The sequence below is a fragment of the Pangasianodon hypophthalmus genome, chromosome 16 (genome assembly GCF_027358585.1).
Source record: "Pangasianodon hypophthalmus isolate fPanHyp1 chromosome 16, fPanHyp1.pri, whole genome shotgun sequence".
Classification (NCBI taxonomy): Eukaryota; Metazoa; Chordata; class Actinopteri; order Siluriformes; family Pangasiidae; genus Pangasianodon; species Pangasianodon hypophthalmus.
The window spans coordinates 4,723,408-4,742,218 of NC_069725.1; the positions used below are offsets into that span (position 1 = coordinate 4,723,408).

The 18,811-nt window shown below is 38.0% G+C and overlaps 2 protein-coding genes across 3 annotated transcripts; both read right to left on the bottom strand.

The window, feature by feature from the left end:
* Positions 1-840: 840 nt before the first annotated feature.
* Positions 841-5,479, bottom strand: trappc6b (trafficking protein particle complex subunit 6B). Its single transcript, XM_026945106.3, has 6 exons — positions 5,176-5,479; positions 4,895-4,962; positions 3,106-3,223; positions 2,844-2,927; positions 2,374-2,467; positions 841-1,227 (listed from the first exon to the last, which is right to left on the bottom strand). The coding sequence occupies exons 1-6, from the start codon at positions 5,251-5,253 to the stop codon at positions 1,196-1,198; spliced, it is 474 nt and encodes a 157-aa protein (XP_026800907.1). The 5' UTR covers positions 5,254-5,479; the 3' UTR covers positions 841-1,195.
* Positions 5,480-9,710: 4,231 nt separating this feature from the next.
* On the bottom strand, positions 9,711-15,191 carry plagx (pleiomorphic adenoma gene X). Of its 2 annotated transcripts, XM_026944926.3 has the most exons (3): positions 14,950-15,191; positions 12,125-12,191; positions 9,711-12,021 (listed from the first exon to the last, which is right to left on the bottom strand). In XM_026944926.3, exon 3 carries the CDS (start codon positions 11,973-11,975, stop codon positions 10,815-10,817), a length of 1,161 nt encoding a protein of 386 aa, XP_026800727.2. In that variant the 5' UTR covers positions 11,976-12,021; positions 12,125-12,191; positions 14,950-15,191; the 3' UTR covers positions 9,711-10,814. The 2 variants fall into 2 exon arrangements, with proteins under 2 accessions (XP_026800727.2, XP_026800726.2); XM_026944925.3 differs by having other exon boundaries at positions 9,711-12,191.
* Positions 15,192-18,811: the final 3,620 nt, after the last annotated feature.

Consider the following 18,811-nt stretch of genomic DNA (forward strand, 5'->3'; position numbering starts at 1 on the left):
TTGTTGCATTTCGTTATCTCTGTACTCGTACTCTGACAACGATAATAAAGTTGAACCTAATCTAACCCCTGTGCAGAAAGCGAGCTCCATGAAGACATGGTTTGCCAAGGTTGGAGTGGAAGAGCTCGAGTGTCCTGCACAGAGTCCTGTTCTCAACCCCACTGTTTAATAGGAGAAACAAACTCAATCATAAGGGTCAGATTTTGCTGTTGGACCCCAAAAACAAAAGACACACTTCTTCTCACTCATATGAGAAGAACGTTAAAGGGACGTTAAACGCCATATTAATGAGAAATCCAATGAGGAATTAGTGGAGGTGTTGGTGCAAATGTTGGACTCTTTAGGGTTTATTTTTCAAATCTTCAGTTCTTCAGGGTGGATTCTTCACGTCTTCGGTTCTTCAGGGTGGATTTTTCAAGTCTTCGGTTCTTCAGGGTGGATTCTTCACGTCTTCGGTTCTTCAGGGTGGATTTTTCAAGTCTTCGGTTCTTCAGGGTGGATTCTTAAAGTCTTCAGTTCTTCAGGGTGGATTCTTCAAGTCTTTGGTTCTTCAGGGTGGATCTTTCAAGTCTTTGGTTCTTCAGGGTGGATTCTGCAAGTCTTCGGTTCTTCAGGGTGGATTCTTCAAGTCTTCGGTTCTTCAGGGTGGATTTTTCAAGTCTTCAGTTCTTCAGGGTGGATTTGTCCTTTAATGCAGGCTGGCAAATCATACACTTTATTCCAAAAGACTCATTTGTCCATAAGCAAAGCATCTGAGAAATAAGACTAATGAGCTGTCATATTAAAAGAAAACTAAATATACGCTAGAAATGCAAGCAAACACAAAGTGTCAGACTGCACTTTGAGGCACGGCTTAACATTTATTCAAACTAATTCAACAAGCTGTGCCAATATTATTTCCTACACATTTAAATAGAACATGGTGGAAAACTCCAACTTAACACATTTTAATGATGTATTGTGCAAATATGATTTAGAAGATAAAGTGTAAAAACAATAATAAATCGAGGTTATGGTACAAATGAACACAGTACAATAAGGCTTGACCTCAACATGCTGTAGACTGCATGCAAGGAATTTAAGAGGCTTCAACTGAAAAAAGAAAAAAAAAAACAGTACAATAAAATCAAAAGTCAGCAAAACTATGACAGATGTGTACATATATGATAAGGAATTTGTTCTTATGTTCAGTGTTTTAGATCTTCTGGATCATCACCTGGAATTTACCTGAGGAGAGAAGAACAATCAGATGAGTGTGTTAAACTGAGCTGGTAGTAAAATAATATCAAGTCACTGATCACTGATTCTCCCAAAGAGTTCAGGAGGAGCAGTAAGTGAGACACTGATGCTGTACACCAGTACGTTATTTACTACCCTGTTTATGCTCTCTCTGTCTCTCTCTCTTTCTATCTTTCTGTCTCTCTCTGGGTTGGTCTCTGTCTTTCTCCATCTCTCTGCCTCTCTTTCTGTCTCCAGTTCCCTCTCTCTTCTGTCTCTATCCTGTTTCTCTCTGTCTCCATCTCTCTCATATCGATTCTCTCTCTAACCTGTCTGTCTCTCTCTTCTCCTCTCTTTCTGTCTCCATCCTGTTTTTTCTCTCTCTCTCTGTCTCCACCTTGTCTCTCTCTCTCTCTCTCTCTCTCTCTCTCTCTCTCTCGCTCCATCCTGTCACTCTGTCTCCCTCTTCTCCTCTCTGTCTCTCTCTCAGTCTCTATCCTATCTCTCTCTCTGTCAGTCTCCATCCTGTCTTTCTCCTCTCCGGCTCTCTCTCTCTCTCTCTCTCTCTCTCTCTCTCTGTCTCCATCCTATCTAGCTCTCTTTTTTCTCTCTCTGTTTCTCTCCTGGTTTTCTCTCTCTCTCTTTCTCAGTCCCCATCCTGTCTATCTCTCTTTCTCTCTCTCTGTCTCCATCCTGTCTACCTCTCTTTTTTTCTCTCTCTCTCAGTCTCCATCCTGTCTATCTCTCTTTTTTTCTCTCTCTCAGTCTCTCTCCTGGTTCTCTCTCTCTCTCTCAGTCTCCATCCTGTCTATCTCTCTTTTTCTCAGTCTCTATCCTGGTTCTCACTCTCTCTCTCTCTCTCTCTCTCTCTCTCTCAGTCACCATCCTGTCTCTCTCTCTCTGTCTGTCTGTCTGTCTCTTTGCCTGTCTGACTCACTCTCTCTCTCTCTCTCTCTCTCTCTCTCTCTTCAACTCTGACTTTCTTTCTTAGTCTCTGTGTCTTGCCAATGTGATTATTTGGATCAAGTAGAGCTGATGAAGGAACTTCTGAAAAAAGTAGAGGTCTAGGAGGAGAGTTGGTGACCAGCTTTGTAAACTGAAGTGTATGCGTGTACATGTGTGTGTGTGTGTAATCATAAAAACAGTTCTCCGTACAAGCAGGCATGACGGACACTTCAGCTGTGACGATGCTCTTCACACCGAGATTGTAGAGCCCTCCTCTCACCAGGCCGCAGGTAAACGCCAAATACTGCACAGGATGAAACAAACAACACAAACTTAGTTAAAACAAGACACTGTGTATTTTCAGTGAAAGTAAAGTTACTGAAAGCCAGTAATTTTAGTGTAACAATAGAAATACAAGAGGAGTGTGCGTGTGGGTTTCGCCCTGGTTCTCCAGTTTCCTCCCACTTCCTATAAACATGCTAGCAGTTAGATTGGCTATGCTAGGTGTGAAAGAGTGTGTGAATGCGTGTGTGTATAGCGCCCTGAGATGGACGGTGTCCCATCCAATAGTTAAAGATTGGGGCTCCATTTCTGAAAGGATTCATGTTTTGTTGTCTGTTGCAAGAGTTTTAAAAAATGTTAATTCATGCATTGACTGTGTCGTCAGGGGGCATGTGTACCTTTGGGGCATGTTCCAGATACTGTTTACCAGCAGACAGCTGGGTCAATAACCGGAACTTGTTATCCTGTAGGACGTAAATACCCTGCAAAAAACAGTTAGACACATGAGTGGAGTTACACGCCACCGCAACACATTTGCTGTATTTGAGGTAATATGGGTATACACAGGACATCACTCTGTCTATAAGATTTTCGACCCATTAACACATTCACGCTGTCATCAGAACCGATGATGATTTAAGTCGACCTGAACACACTCACCTGGTGGTTGGTTCTCAGGTTATCAATCTGCTTCTTAAACACACAGGTCCAGAAATCTTTGCAGATGAATTTCATGACATCGAGCTCGTCTTTAAAACGTGCTGTGTCTTTGGTGAACCTATTGAGACAGTAGAGACATAACCACCAACATGATCAGCTATATTTTTATGAAAAAGTTTGAGGTTTGAAACTTGTTTTGCAATTGTAATAAATTCAAAAAAATAAAATGTGCATTGGAATTAGCTTTACTTTTGCAACTTGCATAGGTTGTATTAACTTCTTTTGACCAGGGGTGCACAAACATTTGCACACAACTCTATATATTTGCATCAGAAAGCTAAATATAAGACCCTGAATGACTTGCATAGTAATCTCTATAATTAACATATGATTTTCAATGGTGATTTATTTTAAAATGGAATTCTGATGTTTTTTTTTAAATTTAAACTTCTTTTATAAACATGTTGATCTATTTTCACACAGAATAACAGTTTCCTACATTACACACACCACGTCATTTGACTACCTGCTAACAGTTGGTGCCAGTGGGATTTAGCTTCTCTTTATCTCTACCTAAAGAGTGTGATGCAGCAGCGCTTTAGTCCTTTAGTCTGTCCAGCTCTTTCACCTCCTCATCTGTACACTCCGCTCAAACAGATCAGCTTCCAAAGTTTGAAATCTCTAATAACTACAATAACGTCGTCAATGCCATCACGCTCGTCATCTCATGGCTAACTAGCCTCTGCTGTAACACACAGCAACTGCCAAGTGTAGCGGCATTCTGGATCTTTGAGTTCAACATTTTCACCATCTCCACTACTTCTGTGTTGGATTTAAGATTAAGATTCAACTTTATTGTCACTATGTAGAGTACGAGTACAGAGCCAATGAAATGCAGTCTTTCGCATATCCCAGCTTGTTAGGAAGCTGGGGTCAGAGCGCAGGGTCAGCCATGATACAGCACCCCTGGAGCAGATGTGGTTAAGAGCCTTGTGCATGGGCCCAACAGCAGCAGCTTGACAGTGCTGGGGCTTGAACCCCTGACCTTCCGATCAGTAACCCAGAGAAATCAGTGGGCAGTGTGGCTGAACAGCTAAGGCTGTAACAGCTAAGTTACAGTGTTGATTTTTTTCCGCTATTAAACACCAATCTCATACATATAGGATAACAGACAGATTTTGCTGTTAGATCCTAAAATCAAAAGAGCAAGAACGTCTCATGCGACATTTTCCAGCAGCATTCAACATGTGGCTGTTCAGCCACACTGCCCACTGATTTCTCATTAAGAGCATGTTGAATGCTGCTGGAAAATGTCGCATGAGACGCTCTTGCTCTTTTGATTTTAGGATCTAACAGCAAAATCTGTCTGTTATCCTATATGTATGAGATTGGTGTTTAATAGCGGAAAAAAATCAACACTGTAACTGTGCTAGCAATAAAAATGTTCCCCCTGTGACATCAGAGCGGGAGACAACCGCTACCTTTTCACATGAATAACAAAAAATACAGCACCAACAAATAAAAATAAATCAAATTAAAACATAAAAAAATAAATACAAATTAACGCATCACAAAGAGTTCAGTATAAACATATTTCGTATTTCCTTTAATAATGACAGGAAATGAACTGAATTCTGTTCTGCTTAATATTTTTGCAACTATGTGAAATTTGTCTTGACCGAATTGGTGATCACTTCATTAATCAGTACAGAAGATATAATAAAATTTAAAATAATTAAATATTTATTTACAGCCAGTTAAAAATGTACACCCTACAATATTTACTTGCCTTTCAATGAGACCTTGTCCCACACGAAACCCCATGTTCTCAAGCTTAGAAACACACCGTCCATTTTCCTAGACACAAAAAAATTAGTCTATATATCTGATAGGAAATTTATAGGAAAACACAATTTTCATAGAGAGAAAATTCATTTCATTACACCAGCAATATCACCAACCAGCAAGTTAAAGGCATTCAACACTTATATATAACCTAAAACAACACTCTTATAACTTAACTCATTATAAAATAATATAATTCTGTCAGTTTATGATATTATATCTTACATTTTCTCCACTTTCTGCATTGTTGACATATTGTATAAGTTCATTATGGAGGAACTGAAAAAGAGCCTCGTCTGCCATTTCTGCTGGAAAAAACACTCATCCAGCAAATTAACCAGCTAGTATACAGATATCATCTGTAGATTTTAAACACAAACAACACCGACTTATATACAAAATAAAATATTTACTCTGTTACATCTATTTTCGCTTCCCAAATCTGTATAAAAGCCATAAAACACACAGTAGCGCCCCTCTCCGGCAAAACAATGGCTGAAACCCAAACGGCTCCTAACTTCCTACAGAAGCGCACTACATAGGTTGTGAGTTATTACCTTCTACTCCCTATGTAGTGCACTATATTTGTACTTAGGGGTCATTTGAGAGTCAACCAAGGGTCCTTCCATCGGAAGGCTTCCTGGTCGCTTTAGCTGTCCGTGCATTTGCCTGTTTGGTACATAGAAATAGAAATAGAACTAAATTAACAATTTATAAAATTTATAATAAAACGGGCTGTGTTAGAAATATTTAAAATAAAATGTGTTACCAAAAACGTCTGAATACGTTTAAAATGAACTGAAACAAACAGCTCACTGTTGCTGCTCACGTTCGCAGGTTAATGTCTGTAGCTGTTTATCAGAGATGAAAGATGTCCTTACAGCTTCACTTCAGAGAATTAGCTTTTTATATTACATCAAAAATACAATAGTCAAAAATCTACTTGAGTCAAAATACTGAAGTCCCCACACATCTGTGTGCTTAAATATAATTAAATCCTTCAGGAACCTTTTTAGTGTGTTTAAATGTACACTATATGGCCAAAGGTTTGTGGACACTTGACCATCACTCCCATATCTGGGTCTTCTCCAAACTGTTGCCACAAAGTTGGAAGCACACAATTACAAAGAATGTCTCTGTATGTTGTAACATTGCAATTTTACCTTCACTGGAACTAAGAAGCCCAAACCTGTTCCAGCATGACAATGCCCCTGTGCACAAAGCGAGCTCCATGAAGACATGGTGTGTGAAGGTTGGAGTGTAAGAACTCTGTGTCCTGTACAGAGCCCTGACCTCAACCCCACTGAACACCTTTGGGATGAACTGGAACACCGACTGCACCCCAGACCTCCTCACCCAACATCAGCGCCTGATCTCACTTAATGCTCTTGTGGCTGAATGAACACAAATCCCCACAGCCACACTCCAAAATCTAGTGGAAAGCCTTCCCAGAAGAGTGGCGGTTATTATAACAGCAAAGGGGGACAAAATCTGAAAAAAGCAAATATGAACGTGATGGACAGGTGTCCGCAAACTTTTGGCCATATAGTGTATGTTCTTAAATGCAGATCCTCAAGGGTTTACTGGACAGTTAACAGTACAGAATTTCAAAATGGATTCTCCTTCTTCTAAAAAGAAAACCTGTGCTGCAGTGGTCTACATAAAAACATTAGAAGTCGCTCAGAGGGACGAACTGAAGAGCCCCAGGTGAAACAGCTTTCCCCTCAAGAGTGTGGCGAGTTTCAATTACTATCCATCCACAACTTTTTTTTCTTGAAATTCTGTTATACAGTTATATACTGTATATTATTAATAAACTATAATACTTTTATACTAAAATTGCCAGATACAATTTTATACTACAATTATTCCGAACCAATTTCCTTTCTCAGAAATAATTAGTCTTCCTTTAAAAAAAATCTTCAGTGAGATTACTAATTGCAGATTATTTATTTCCTATCATATTCATCTTACTATAATTTCCTATTCACATCTCTGAAATGGGTGGCACTCATGTCTGAAGGGTTCCCCTTTTTGCAAAAAATCACTGAAGGACCCTTTTTCCCCCCCTAAAAGTGTATGTATTAACTGTGTAATGATCTGACACAAACTTCAAATTATTGGTAACTATTTTCTTCTTAATACCTAGAACTTATCTGCAATTTCAGACTGTCTTGGTACTTTTTCAAGGGTTTTTTATGGGTTCATTGGATAATTAAGGGTTCTTAAAACTTCCTAGAAGGGTTCTTCCTGATAGGGAACACTCTTCTAAAGGGCACTACATAGAATCTTGTTCTGGATCCCCCAGAAGGACAACTAAAGAATTAAAAAAAACAAAACAACAACAACTCAAACATGAGAGTGCTGAATATGGCAGTTAATGTTAGCTCTTGGGAGAACTTTGACCTTACAACATGACTTTACTATGAGTTAGTTTTCTGAGTTTCCTTTAGAAGAACACAGGAATCAGCCTTAGTTACTTCATGTTGAACATCAGGTTAGATAATTTAAATTATCGATTCCTTTGCATACACCATATCAAACTCCAAAAATGTAAGAGTACCATAAATGACACCAGACCTGTTTCATGGACGTTCCACAACACTGAACGTATATATAAAAGGATAAAAACTATTATGTGTCATTTATTGATAAATTAAAAATGGCAATCGTTGGCAAATTCGTTCCACACTTCCCAGTCATTGATTATTTTCTTAAATAATAAAAATGACACAGAGGCTTTCTCCTTTAAAGTAAACAAAAATTAAAAAAAATCAAATGTGTGCTAAATTGTAAATCTACAGAAGAAGCTTTTGAACAAATTATGAACAAATTTATATGCTGGTCTTTCTCAAAAAGCACAAGTTAGTCCAGATCACCAATTTAATTATAAGGCTGGTTAAAAGAATGAAAAGACTCGGTAGCCTTGAAGATACTTTATTTTCTCTGTCATCCATGAATCTGTTACTAAGTACATTAAATGAATTCAGCCTTTTTTCTGAAAACGTGAAAAAGACTTAACAAAAGGCCAACTGAAAGACAACAAGTGCCATGATTGGACATATTAAAGATGTAAATCATCTTACTCCAGTGAGATACCCACATAAACACAGTTGCAGATACGTCTGAGGTAGTTACGTCTGAGTCCAAACACATCACAGTAACATTGGTTTCCAGTCCATTTCAACTCGGGCCTTTTTCCTTCTGTCGCAGAAACCGAATTCATCTCGTGAATGAAATTCTGCTCCCGAGTCGTGCCAAATGCAGAAAACAGGACTGTCATTAATTTATGTAACATCCGTAAGAGAAAAGCAACAGAAATCACATAAGACAGTATACTCTGCTTTGAAGTGGATAAAAGGACCAAAAACACTGATTTTTTTTTCTGTTGGGGGCCTTTAAAAAACACCACATGATCTAAAAAAGTGAATTAAGATCCTGCTGTACGGAACCAGGAACTAGCAATCATAAGTTCCTTCAGTAGCTATTTAATCTTGAACATCATAGTTAGCTACTTTATATTTTAAATCATTTGCTTTTACAATAAACTTTATGGAATGAACAGAGAGAAATTAAGAGTTACAGGAAACGAGACAAACAAAATTGTCTTCACTCTTTACTGTCGTTCCATACATCAATCTGCAGAACGCAACAGCACCTTTTTAAAATTTTTACCTTAAATGCTAAAACAAGAATAAAAGCTATTTTTTTTTATAATACCTGACTCTATAATCGTCTCAGTTTCATTACTACTGAAATGCACTCTAAAATCCCCACTTTTTTTTTTGTTTTTTTTTTTATGTTCTCTACATCCACTACATCATTTCATACAAGGATTCACTTTGCTTCTCTAGCCAATATCGTGATAGGGAGACGCCTCCCCTGCGGAGAAGTCCACTAAAAGAGGTAGATTATGTACTGAGTGAAAGCTGCGAGTTGGGATGTGAATTAGACCACAGTTTAAACTGACTCTTAAGTCATGGAAGTGCTTCTGACTGAGAAAAGTGCTTGTACAATGGAGAACACTGTGATAATCCAGTCTCTTTTTCCAAAGAATATTAGAAGGTACAGGACTGTGCAAAAGTCAAAAGATCACCCTTATTTAATTTCCAGCCAAAATGGACATTAAGTGCGTGTCATTTATTTTTCATTGTCAAAATAACTCCAGGAATGTACACGTTTAAGCTGCAAAACTAAAGATCTGACATTTCAGTATTTAACATACCTCTATTACAGCTTTCACTCACTTTGTGAGTTTCTTAAAGAAATCCCCAAGGATGATATACCATGTTTTTTTGTTAACACCTCTAGTATCCAGAAATAATCCCAAAGATGTTTGTTAATATTGAGATCTGGACTCTGGGATAGCTAGTCTATTGTTGTAAGAAAACCAGCAGCTAGTTTCTTCGATGTTTCGACATCTCATCTCAATCTTCTTAGCACCGTGCTTGGGCTCAGGATCTCGCTGTAGAATTCAATCATTCCCAGAAAACATAGTCCAGAGTGCATTATAATTTCTAAGTATTTATCAGCATTTATTCAGCATCACAATGCCTTCAGATGTTGCTGCACTTCCACAAACCTTCACCTGATCCTCATCATGTTCCTAACAGGATTTCTGTTTCTTCAGGAGTGTACATACTGTCGAAAATTCAAAAATTCCTTCTGTGTATTATGTATGTATGTATTTATTTATTTATTTTCAGAAGAGGCTTCTTGACATCCTTTCAGACCCTCAGCATTGTGCTGTCTTCTCAACATGAGTTAATTGACAAAACCTGTGGATTTATTCATATTTGAAACAAGAGTGGAGCTTGATTTTTTTTTTTTTTGGGCCATCTCTAAGTACCGTCCATCTCAGCGTGATCTCTACATCTAGAGTTCTGGTTAGTTACCACTGATAAGGTTCCATTTCTCTAAACATCCAGCTTTGGAAATTCCCTGTGTTTCACCACATAATTTCCTCTGACTTTCCACTTCCATATACAAGGTAAGTATCCTTCTCAAAAATATCTCCTATAGCCATTTTAGACGCACACAACTGAGATGCTTGATTGAGCCCAAGTATCACTTTTGAAGGGTAAGTCTTAATGTAATGGCAGTGACACTTTTAGGAACACCTTTTGTTGAGAGATCGCAGTTACATCTTGTTGGAAATATGGAAAACTCAGCAAAGTAAAGAGCTTACAAAGTAAACATTTTTCAAGGGTTCTTCACAAACATTATGGGTCCTTAATTTTTTTTTTTTTACCTGAAACCTTTTTGAAACTGTTTTTTAGAGTTTCTCCCAGAGGGATAACTTAAGAAGGCATACGAATTATAGATTATAGATACATTTTAGAGAGCTTAGTTGTGTTGGCTTGTGTTTCAGTCATTTCTTTATCTTCTGCTTTATCCGGGTGTGGATTGCAGTGGAGCCTATCCCGGGAACACTGGGTGTTAAGCGGGAATACATCCATGCACACATAAATTCACATACTTTTTCACGGCTTTTGTTTCATTAAATTGCCATTTTGACCGGAATCTGAATAAATGGTGGTCTTTTTCTGGACTTTTGCACAGCATCGTATTTCCTCAGTTTAGTTCAATGCGGACTTCTCAATACTAAATGAATCTAAATAACACCATAAATCACTACAATCAAATAAAGGGAAGACCTACTAAGAAAAAAAAAAACTTAAGTCAAATCTATTCTAAAACAATCTCTATTCAAGCCAAAATTCTCACAAATCATCTTATTCTACAGAATTTATCGAGCAGTAACTGTAAAGTAAGAGCCTTCAATTGAACAAGTCCACTGAGTGCTTCGCTTTATGTGTATGCCATTTGGCAAGAATACCTGTCACTCAGTTTAAAAAGGAACATCACTGTTGGAAGGCCTGATGGAATCGAGGTAGAGTAGGAGAGAAACCAGGAGGCTGATTTAAATGTCCCAAGGCCTGAGGCTCATGCAGCGGCTGCGGCTGAAACGAGGTGAGTGGCCCAGAGAGCTGAGAGGTAGAAGTCGGCGAGCAATCTGTGGTAGTGGTAGAGTATCCCATCACAAGGCCTCCTGAACTCAAAGGGGCACTGTACGGTGGCAGGCCAAACGGCAGGAAGCCCAGCAGTGGCGAGAGGTCCACGTTAGCAGCGGTGGGTGAAGGCTCGGCGGTGGCAAAGGAGTTCCTGAGGGTGAAGTGGGCACTCTGACCTCCCAGGCTATCAGGAAGAAGGTCGCTCGGTCTGGACGCAGAGGTTGCGACTGTAGCCTGAGGTGGCATCGGGCCACACTGGAGCTCATTCAGGAAGTTCTCCATCTCAGCTTTCAGAAATGAGGTAGCGGAGGCAGGCTGGTATCGCTGAGCCTCGTGGTACTGTTGGGGCTGGTGCTTGCTTGGCTCAAAATAGCAGCCTACACCCATGGGGCTGGACAGGGACCCAGGCACCACAGAATGATGGTGACTGACCCCAGAGGTAGAGGCACTCTGCAGACCTTGAGGATTGAACATAGCCATCGAAAAGGCTTCCGAGGCATCCTTAGGGGATCCCGAGGTGCACATGGTCAGACTTGGTTCTTCCTTCACCACACTGGGGGGTGCAGACGTGAGGACGTCCAGCTCCTGGGCATGACTCTTCTTCAGGTGGCGGGTAAGGTGGTCACGTCGGCCGAAGCGTTGAGCACAGCGAGGGCACAGAAAGTCCCTTCTGCCTGTGTGCACCACGGCGTGACGCCTCACATCCTTTCGGGTGAAGAAGCGCCGGCCGCAGCGTTCACACTGGTGCTTTCGCTCCCGCACAGCTCCGCCTGGTGGAGGTCGGCCGGTATGGGTGCTCAGGTGCTCGAGAAGAGTCGGCATGCTTTCAAAAACCTGACGGCAAACCTTGCAGGTAAGATCTCCGGTCACAGAGGTGGCGTGGGTAGCCACGTGGCGTCTCAGACCCAGCCGAGTGTTGTAGTGTTTGCCACACTCTTCACACCGCAGTTCTTGCTTGTTGGAGTCATGGGTCTGTAGGTGGCTGTTTAGCTGCTCCTTTCCATGGAACATTGTTTCATATGTACGAGCAGTTTTTAGGATGTTTGTGCTTGGACATCTAGGAGAAGCCATTTTTTGTACAGCATGGTTATGATGAGTTTTATGATTAGGTATAAAACATATGTATACATATGTAAGATAGTCAATTGAATTCAGAATACCAGAGATCCAACTCTGTCATATGACTTCTCTTGAGATGGTGGGTAGTCCTTTTGCATACTCAACATCCTGCACAAAGACAAATAAGCGAGAAAGTTTAGCTTTAGTTATAGACCAGGTTCAACAATGTTGTAAATGTTGTGATGTATTTATTATGCTGTCTCTATTGTACTGAGTCTACTTGCTCAGCGTGTGTTTATTGTCTTGTGCTCTGTTGTCTATTTCCACTGTAATCTTCATAATTTGCACTACATATTGCACCGAAGCCTTGAAGGACGACATTTCATTCTACTATATATTATACTATATGGCTAAAATTACAATAAAGCTATCTACTCTATTTTCTAAACGTCACACTCATATATACACTCACTGTCCACTTTATTAGGAACACCTGTACACCTGCACGTACACATGCAGATACATACACATGCAGATACAAGAGCTTCAGTTAATGTTCACATCAAACATCAGAATGAAGAAAAAGTGTTATCCGTCTGACTCCGTGGCGTGGATGTTGGTACCAGAAGGGCTGGTTTGAGTATTTCAAAAACTGCTGATCTCCTGGGATTTTCACACACAACAGGCTCTAGCGTTTACACAGAATGGTGCAAAAAACAAAAAACACTGTAAGTGACAGTTCTGTGGGTGGAATTTCCTTGTTGATAAAAGAGATCAGAGGAAAATGGCCAGATTGGTACAAGCTGCCAGGAAGGATGTAGTAACTCATATAATCACTCTTTACAGCTGTGGTGAGCAGAAAAGCATCTCATAATGCAGCAGCAGAAGACCACAGCAGTTTCCACTCCTTTCAACCAAGAACAAGAATCTGAGGCTATCATGGGCACACATTCACCTAAACTGAACAGTGGAAGCAATCTGGAAGTGGAAACAAATCACCTGGTCTTTTTCCAGTCTTCAGCTGTCCAATTTTGGTGAGTCTGTGCCCATGATAGCCTCAGAACAACCACGTCACTGTTAAAGTCACACCTTTTCCCCGTTCTGATGTTTGATGTGAACATTACCTGAAGCTCTTGATCTGTATCTGCATGATTTTATGCACTGTACTGCTGCTGCCAGATGATTGTCTGAATAGATAACTGCATGAATGAGGATGTGTACAGGTGTTCCTATTAAAGTGACTAGTGAGTGTATAGGAAACACCAAGTTACTAAAAAACTGCATTGTACTGTACTAACTTTACATCTGACAGTGTAATAATCCCATTATTATATTAAACTATTCTGCTACAAAAATCTTCTTAAACTAATAGCTGTTCTGTTCATTCCCTTCAAACTGCTCAAGATGCACTCTGATCCGTTTCATTTTAGTCTTCAGAATCAAGATATGGAAATGAATCAAAGGCCAGGAAATGGAACAGACGCACAGGTACAAACCATACACTTACAGCAGGCTGTCTATAAAATTCTTTGTTTTCCGTTTGTGCTTGCTCTGCTTGGTTTTTTTTTTTTTTTTTGGTGCACTTTTTTCATTTTTTACTCATTCAATCCAGTGTTCAGCTACTATCAAACATAAACTTGAAATTCCTGTGCTTACTTAGATCAGAAACATACACTTTAGAGAGCAGAAACGATTGCACCCACCTGTAAAGGGTACAAAGAGATAGATACAATTACCTCATGTAGAGGCAACTGAAAGGAGCCTGTTACTAGAATTATTACTATATTACTAATAGAATATAACTCAAAAATCAAGTAAAACGTTATGCTCAAAAAAAGATTATAAATAAATAAAATAATTACAGATTATTTTATTTGTTTAATGTCTTACAAAAGGACACTGAATCCTAGAAAAGCTGTTTTTCTTCCCCTAAATTCTGGAGTGAAAATTAGACTATAATTTAATTTTAATTTAAAAACCCAGAAGTAAAAATTACAGATTATTTTGTGCATGTGTAATATCTTACAAAATGGCATTCAGATATCTCAAAAGTATGAACATTTTAAAAAATGAAAATTAACCAACTACAGAAAAAAAGAAAAAAAGTTTTATTTAAAAAAAAAAAAAATTCTGCAATGAAAAATAAACTACGATTGAAATATAAATTTGCATTAACAAAAAACACGAATTCAAATGGAACCAAAAATAAACTTTTTTTAAAAGGTCATTTATGCATATATAATTTTTTTAACTATTAAAATACGTTTTTATAGAATGATGTTTTAATGTATAAAAAGTAAAATATAATATAATAGAAATAATTGTATGTAAATGAAACTAATGTTTACATAAATATATACACACATATGCGCATATATATATATATATATATATATATATATATATATATATATATATATATATATATTCAGTATACACTTTTTATTCAGTAAAACAACTTTGCTCTTAGTCAGCAGAAGTGTGTAATGCTGCATGCATTAGACCCCCATCATCATCCCACCACCATGCAGCTACAGCTAACACACACACACACACACACACATATTCAAACCACACAATTACAACAAAACATCTAGATTAGACATGCAGATTTCGGCATCAATCGAAAAACAGGTTTTCTCAATCGGAAAATCAGAGAAAAAGCACAAAAGCCACTTGTATATGTTATTAATACACATGCATGTAACTGAGATGTGCTTAGTTAACATGTTTGTTCAGCCAACATTACACCTCGAAATGCTTTTACCGGGCAACTTTCTCCTCCCTTGTAAACCGAAAAATTCAAGTTTGCATGTTTCAAACAAACAACTGTAAATACTTCTGCACGTGAGCTATTACACCAGAGCTGATCTGATTGGGATTGATTTGATAAAAAGTGCATTAAAAGCAGCAGTGCAGCTCTTACCACAAAACTTTAAAGCCCCGCACAAGTCCACTTTGTGTGCCGGATCAGAGCACTAACCAGGCGCCAAAAACCCGCTCTCTCTGCCATCCCTGCTTCCATCAGCACCCAAACAGCGACTGCAATCAATTTCTGATTCTCTCTCTCTTTTTTTCCTTCCCTTTTTCTTTAATTTCTGGAGTTTGTCCAGGCCTGCGGTGTTTTCCCTCTAAACACAGCGGCGCTCGAGCTGCTGAAGAGCGCGTGCATTGTGGGAACGTGACGTCACGGCAGTTTTTTTTTTTTTTTTAAAATAAGTTCGTCCATGGCTTCGCAGCTCTCCGTGCTCTTTTACTGCAATAAATCGTCATTTCAACCATTTTGGGTGCTCAGCAGATAAATCCAACGTTTCTGGGGATTGTTTTTAATCACTTTTGCTTCCATTTTATGTCTAAATTTTGTTTTAACCGTAAATCTTTGTTCCGTTTCCATGGCAATAAGCACACTACTCTAATACAGTCGTATAAAACGGTTAACTAGCACAGCGTCGATTAACGGTTTTTCTGAAAATATAAACTAGCTTAATTTTCTAAATAAACTGTCAGGCAAACTTATACACTGTAACTACAACAAAATATTGAATGATAAATTATATATATTTTTTCCTTCAGGTAGTTACAATGAGCAGGAGACTAACAACCTGCCGCTGTTGCCAGGGGACATTTAGCATTTAAGCTAACATTTGAGGCAAAAAATGCCATGTATTGAGTCTTCATTAAGTCTGTCATATAGAATGGAATACGCATTCTTTTTCACTTATATGCCACATTTTAAATGTTTAAAATTTAATTTAAAATGTGGTTGTTTTCATCATCAGTCTAGGCTACATGTAGCTAATTACACTGTGGTTAATGCTGTGGTATAAGAGTAATAGAACACTATGGGGTATGCTGATATTGGAAAATAATCCACCTCAGGATGGTACCTGTAACTCTGCTTTGCATTGAGCCACATTACAGCACCCTATCATTGATTATTTTCCCATAACATCATGTTATACTGTATATAATTCACTTACCTATATACTCACTTACTATCACATACAATCTTACTGTCCATCACCTGAAGTGCAGAAAACTGCTGGATATAATATTTAAGTTTAAAAAAAAAGACAGTCTAACTGTCTAAAGTTCTGAACGATTTCCAAATTCTCCAAAAGTTCCTTTAACCATTATTTTAACGATTCATTATGGACATCATGTGTGACCATGCTTACAAACTTCCACTCTTTTCAGGGAACATGTAGTATTTAGGCTGACAATTTAGGCACAAAAAAAATATTTGTAATGCATAGGTTGTTCATTAGGTGTTCATATATATATATATAATATATATACAGTATATATTTTTAATATATGCCACATTTAATTTGTTTTTTCATTTTAAATTTCTAACCCTTGCTATTTTAAAAAATGTGGTTGTTTTGTTGGCTTATTGGTTTTTATATTTTATATCCTGCATTCCAGTTTTAATTTCTTCTGCTGTATTGCTTTTCTTTCAAGGCCCTAACCATTTTCTAATAATCGACTTAAAGCTTCTCTAAAAGCTTCTCTTTTAAAACTTTCCAGAATACCTCACACTTTCACGTAATGATTCATTCACTGAAGCTAGTTATAATGAGAGTATGATGAAAGTTATCTGTTCAACAAGAGCGCAGTAAACATACACAAAGAATTTCCTGCTTCTCCAGAGTTTTCATTGAAAAAAAAAACTATTTCAAATGATACAGCAAGTCTATATTTCATAATTTCCAATTATACATTTAATAAAAAAAACCTAATGACTTTGTATTAATTAGGCTTTCTATAATGTATTACAGTAACAACAGTCTAAAGTGTTTCAAGTCATAAAGGAGCCTTCAAAAGTAACTTATAATAATAAGAATAAAACAATGCAAAATAGTTTTCTGATGAATACATTAAAATTAGTTCCAACCTTTTCAAATAAATAAATAAACAAATAATTTGATTCCAAGGAATTAAGTTAATAAGTTCAATCCTTCAGTTAGATAGGAAAATCTTATATTAACCAACAAACAAACAGCAATCTTCATTCATTACAGACAAAGCAAGGTAGAGTGTGTTTCAGTAAAGGATATGTTTGATGGTGCTGGTAGCTCCAGGCTCCCCGGTTCGATTGTGAGCTCAAGTCACTGTCTGTGTAGAATTTTGCATGTTCTCCGTGTGTCCTTGTGCGTTTCCTCTGGTTTTTCTGGCTTCATCCCACCTTCCAAAAACATGTCTGTATGTGGATTGGCTGTGCAAAATTGCCCCTAGGTGTTATGAGTATGTGAATGTGTGTGTGATGGTGCTCTGCGATGGACTGGCATACCATTCTGGGTGTATTCCCGCTTCATGCTGAGTGTTCCCAGCATAGGCTCCGGATCCACTGCATCTCTGACTTGGATTAAGTGATTACTGAGGAATGAAAGAATGAACTAATAAATGAACATGAAGAATGAATGATCATGTAGTAACCGTATATCAAGACAGTTGGAGCCACAAGTGTCACCAATGAAGACCCTTGAAATGAAAAATAATAAGTACAACAGACTGGAAAGCAACAGATCAGGCCACTGAGATTGTTATAAATAATGTCACATCAATAAGAGCAAATCTGCAGCAACTAAACTCCACTTAACAATGAGCAAAAAAAAAGAGGAGCAAGAGAGGATGTTCCCTTTCCACGCAGAGAAACTAATCTGATTAGCTCCTTGTTTCCTGTCTTTCAGGCAACTGTTAAAACTCACATGCCATCTCACTCACGCCATTAAACACTGATCACTAAGTGCAAAGATGTGCCTAGTAGTTCTTCCAAACCTAAAACTAAACTAAAAATCTTAATTCAGATTGACTACCTCTTCCCCTAGAAATGATTCTGCACCAGCCAGATCAGCACTACTAGCAGTTCAGCCATTCCAGTTCATCTCCATGGCTGAAGATAATGTTAAATAAAATTGTTTCAGAATGACCTGCTTCATACACATCATGTCCATAATGCATTATCAGAATGGTTAAAGGAACTTCAGGAGAATCTGGAAATCATTAGTGATGTGTAATAAGATGGTAAGTAATAGTAAGTAATATACTGTATGTAAGGAAAAGAAATTTGATGGAACTTGCCGTTATAGGAAAATAATCAACAGGGGTGCTGTAATGTGGCTTGATGTGAAGGAGAGTTACTGTTAACACACTGAAGTTGATTATGTTCCAATAACAGCATGTCCTGAAGTGTTTTATTCCTCTTATACCACGGCAAATTGGCAATGATTGTAATTTCTAATTTTAAAAAAATACATTGTGGTTTCAACCTTTTATATTTACTGTAAGTTCCTGTTATCACTTACATTATAGAAGCTATAAACAGTCGCTTCCTTACCAGCATCTCTTTTTCTCTTAGTCAGAAAGGTAAAAGAGAAAACACAAACACAGCTTATCATGTTATTATGAAACCAGAAAGCACAAAGTCCTCCACCCTGAAAACTTACTGTTACAAAGTGCTGACACTGGAGACTCCTTCCACAAATGTTTCCTTAGCAAGCAACAATACACCTTTTAATTCATTTATTATTAGACTAGATTATGTGGAGCATCCAACCATACAAGCATTGTGTAAGTTGTTACTATAGAAATGATAAAGTATTACAACGAGCACATTAATATAAAAATGTGATTTGAATTATACTACTGCTGGCAATACAATCAGAGCTGCTGTTATAAACAATTAATCAACACCTTTTGACCAATCAGAATAGAAAATTGTTTAATGCTGTTAAGAATGTTAATGTTTAAGAATTTAAACATTTTAATCTAGTAGAACAATTTCA

What these genes read in the sequence shown, in the direction of transcription:
- plagx (XM_026944925.3), bottom strand. Translation starts at nt 12,035, where the DNA reads ATGGCTTCTCCTAGATGTCCAAGCACAAACATCCTAAAAACTGCTCGT.
- trappc6b (XM_026945106.3), bottom strand. Translation starts at nt 5,253, where the DNA reads ATGGCAGACGAGGCTCTTTTTCAGTTCCTCCATAATGAACTTATACAA. An exon ending in ATCTGGAACATGCCCCAAAG is followed by an intron (nt 2,468 to 2,843) that starts GTACACATGCCC and finishes CATCCTGTGCAG; the next exon opens with TATTTGGCGTTTACCTGCGG. An exon ending in AGTGTCCGTCATGCCTGCTT is followed by an intron (nt 1,228 to 2,373) that starts GTACGGAGAACT and finishes TTCTCTCCTCAG; the next exon opens with GTAAATTCCAGGTGATGATC.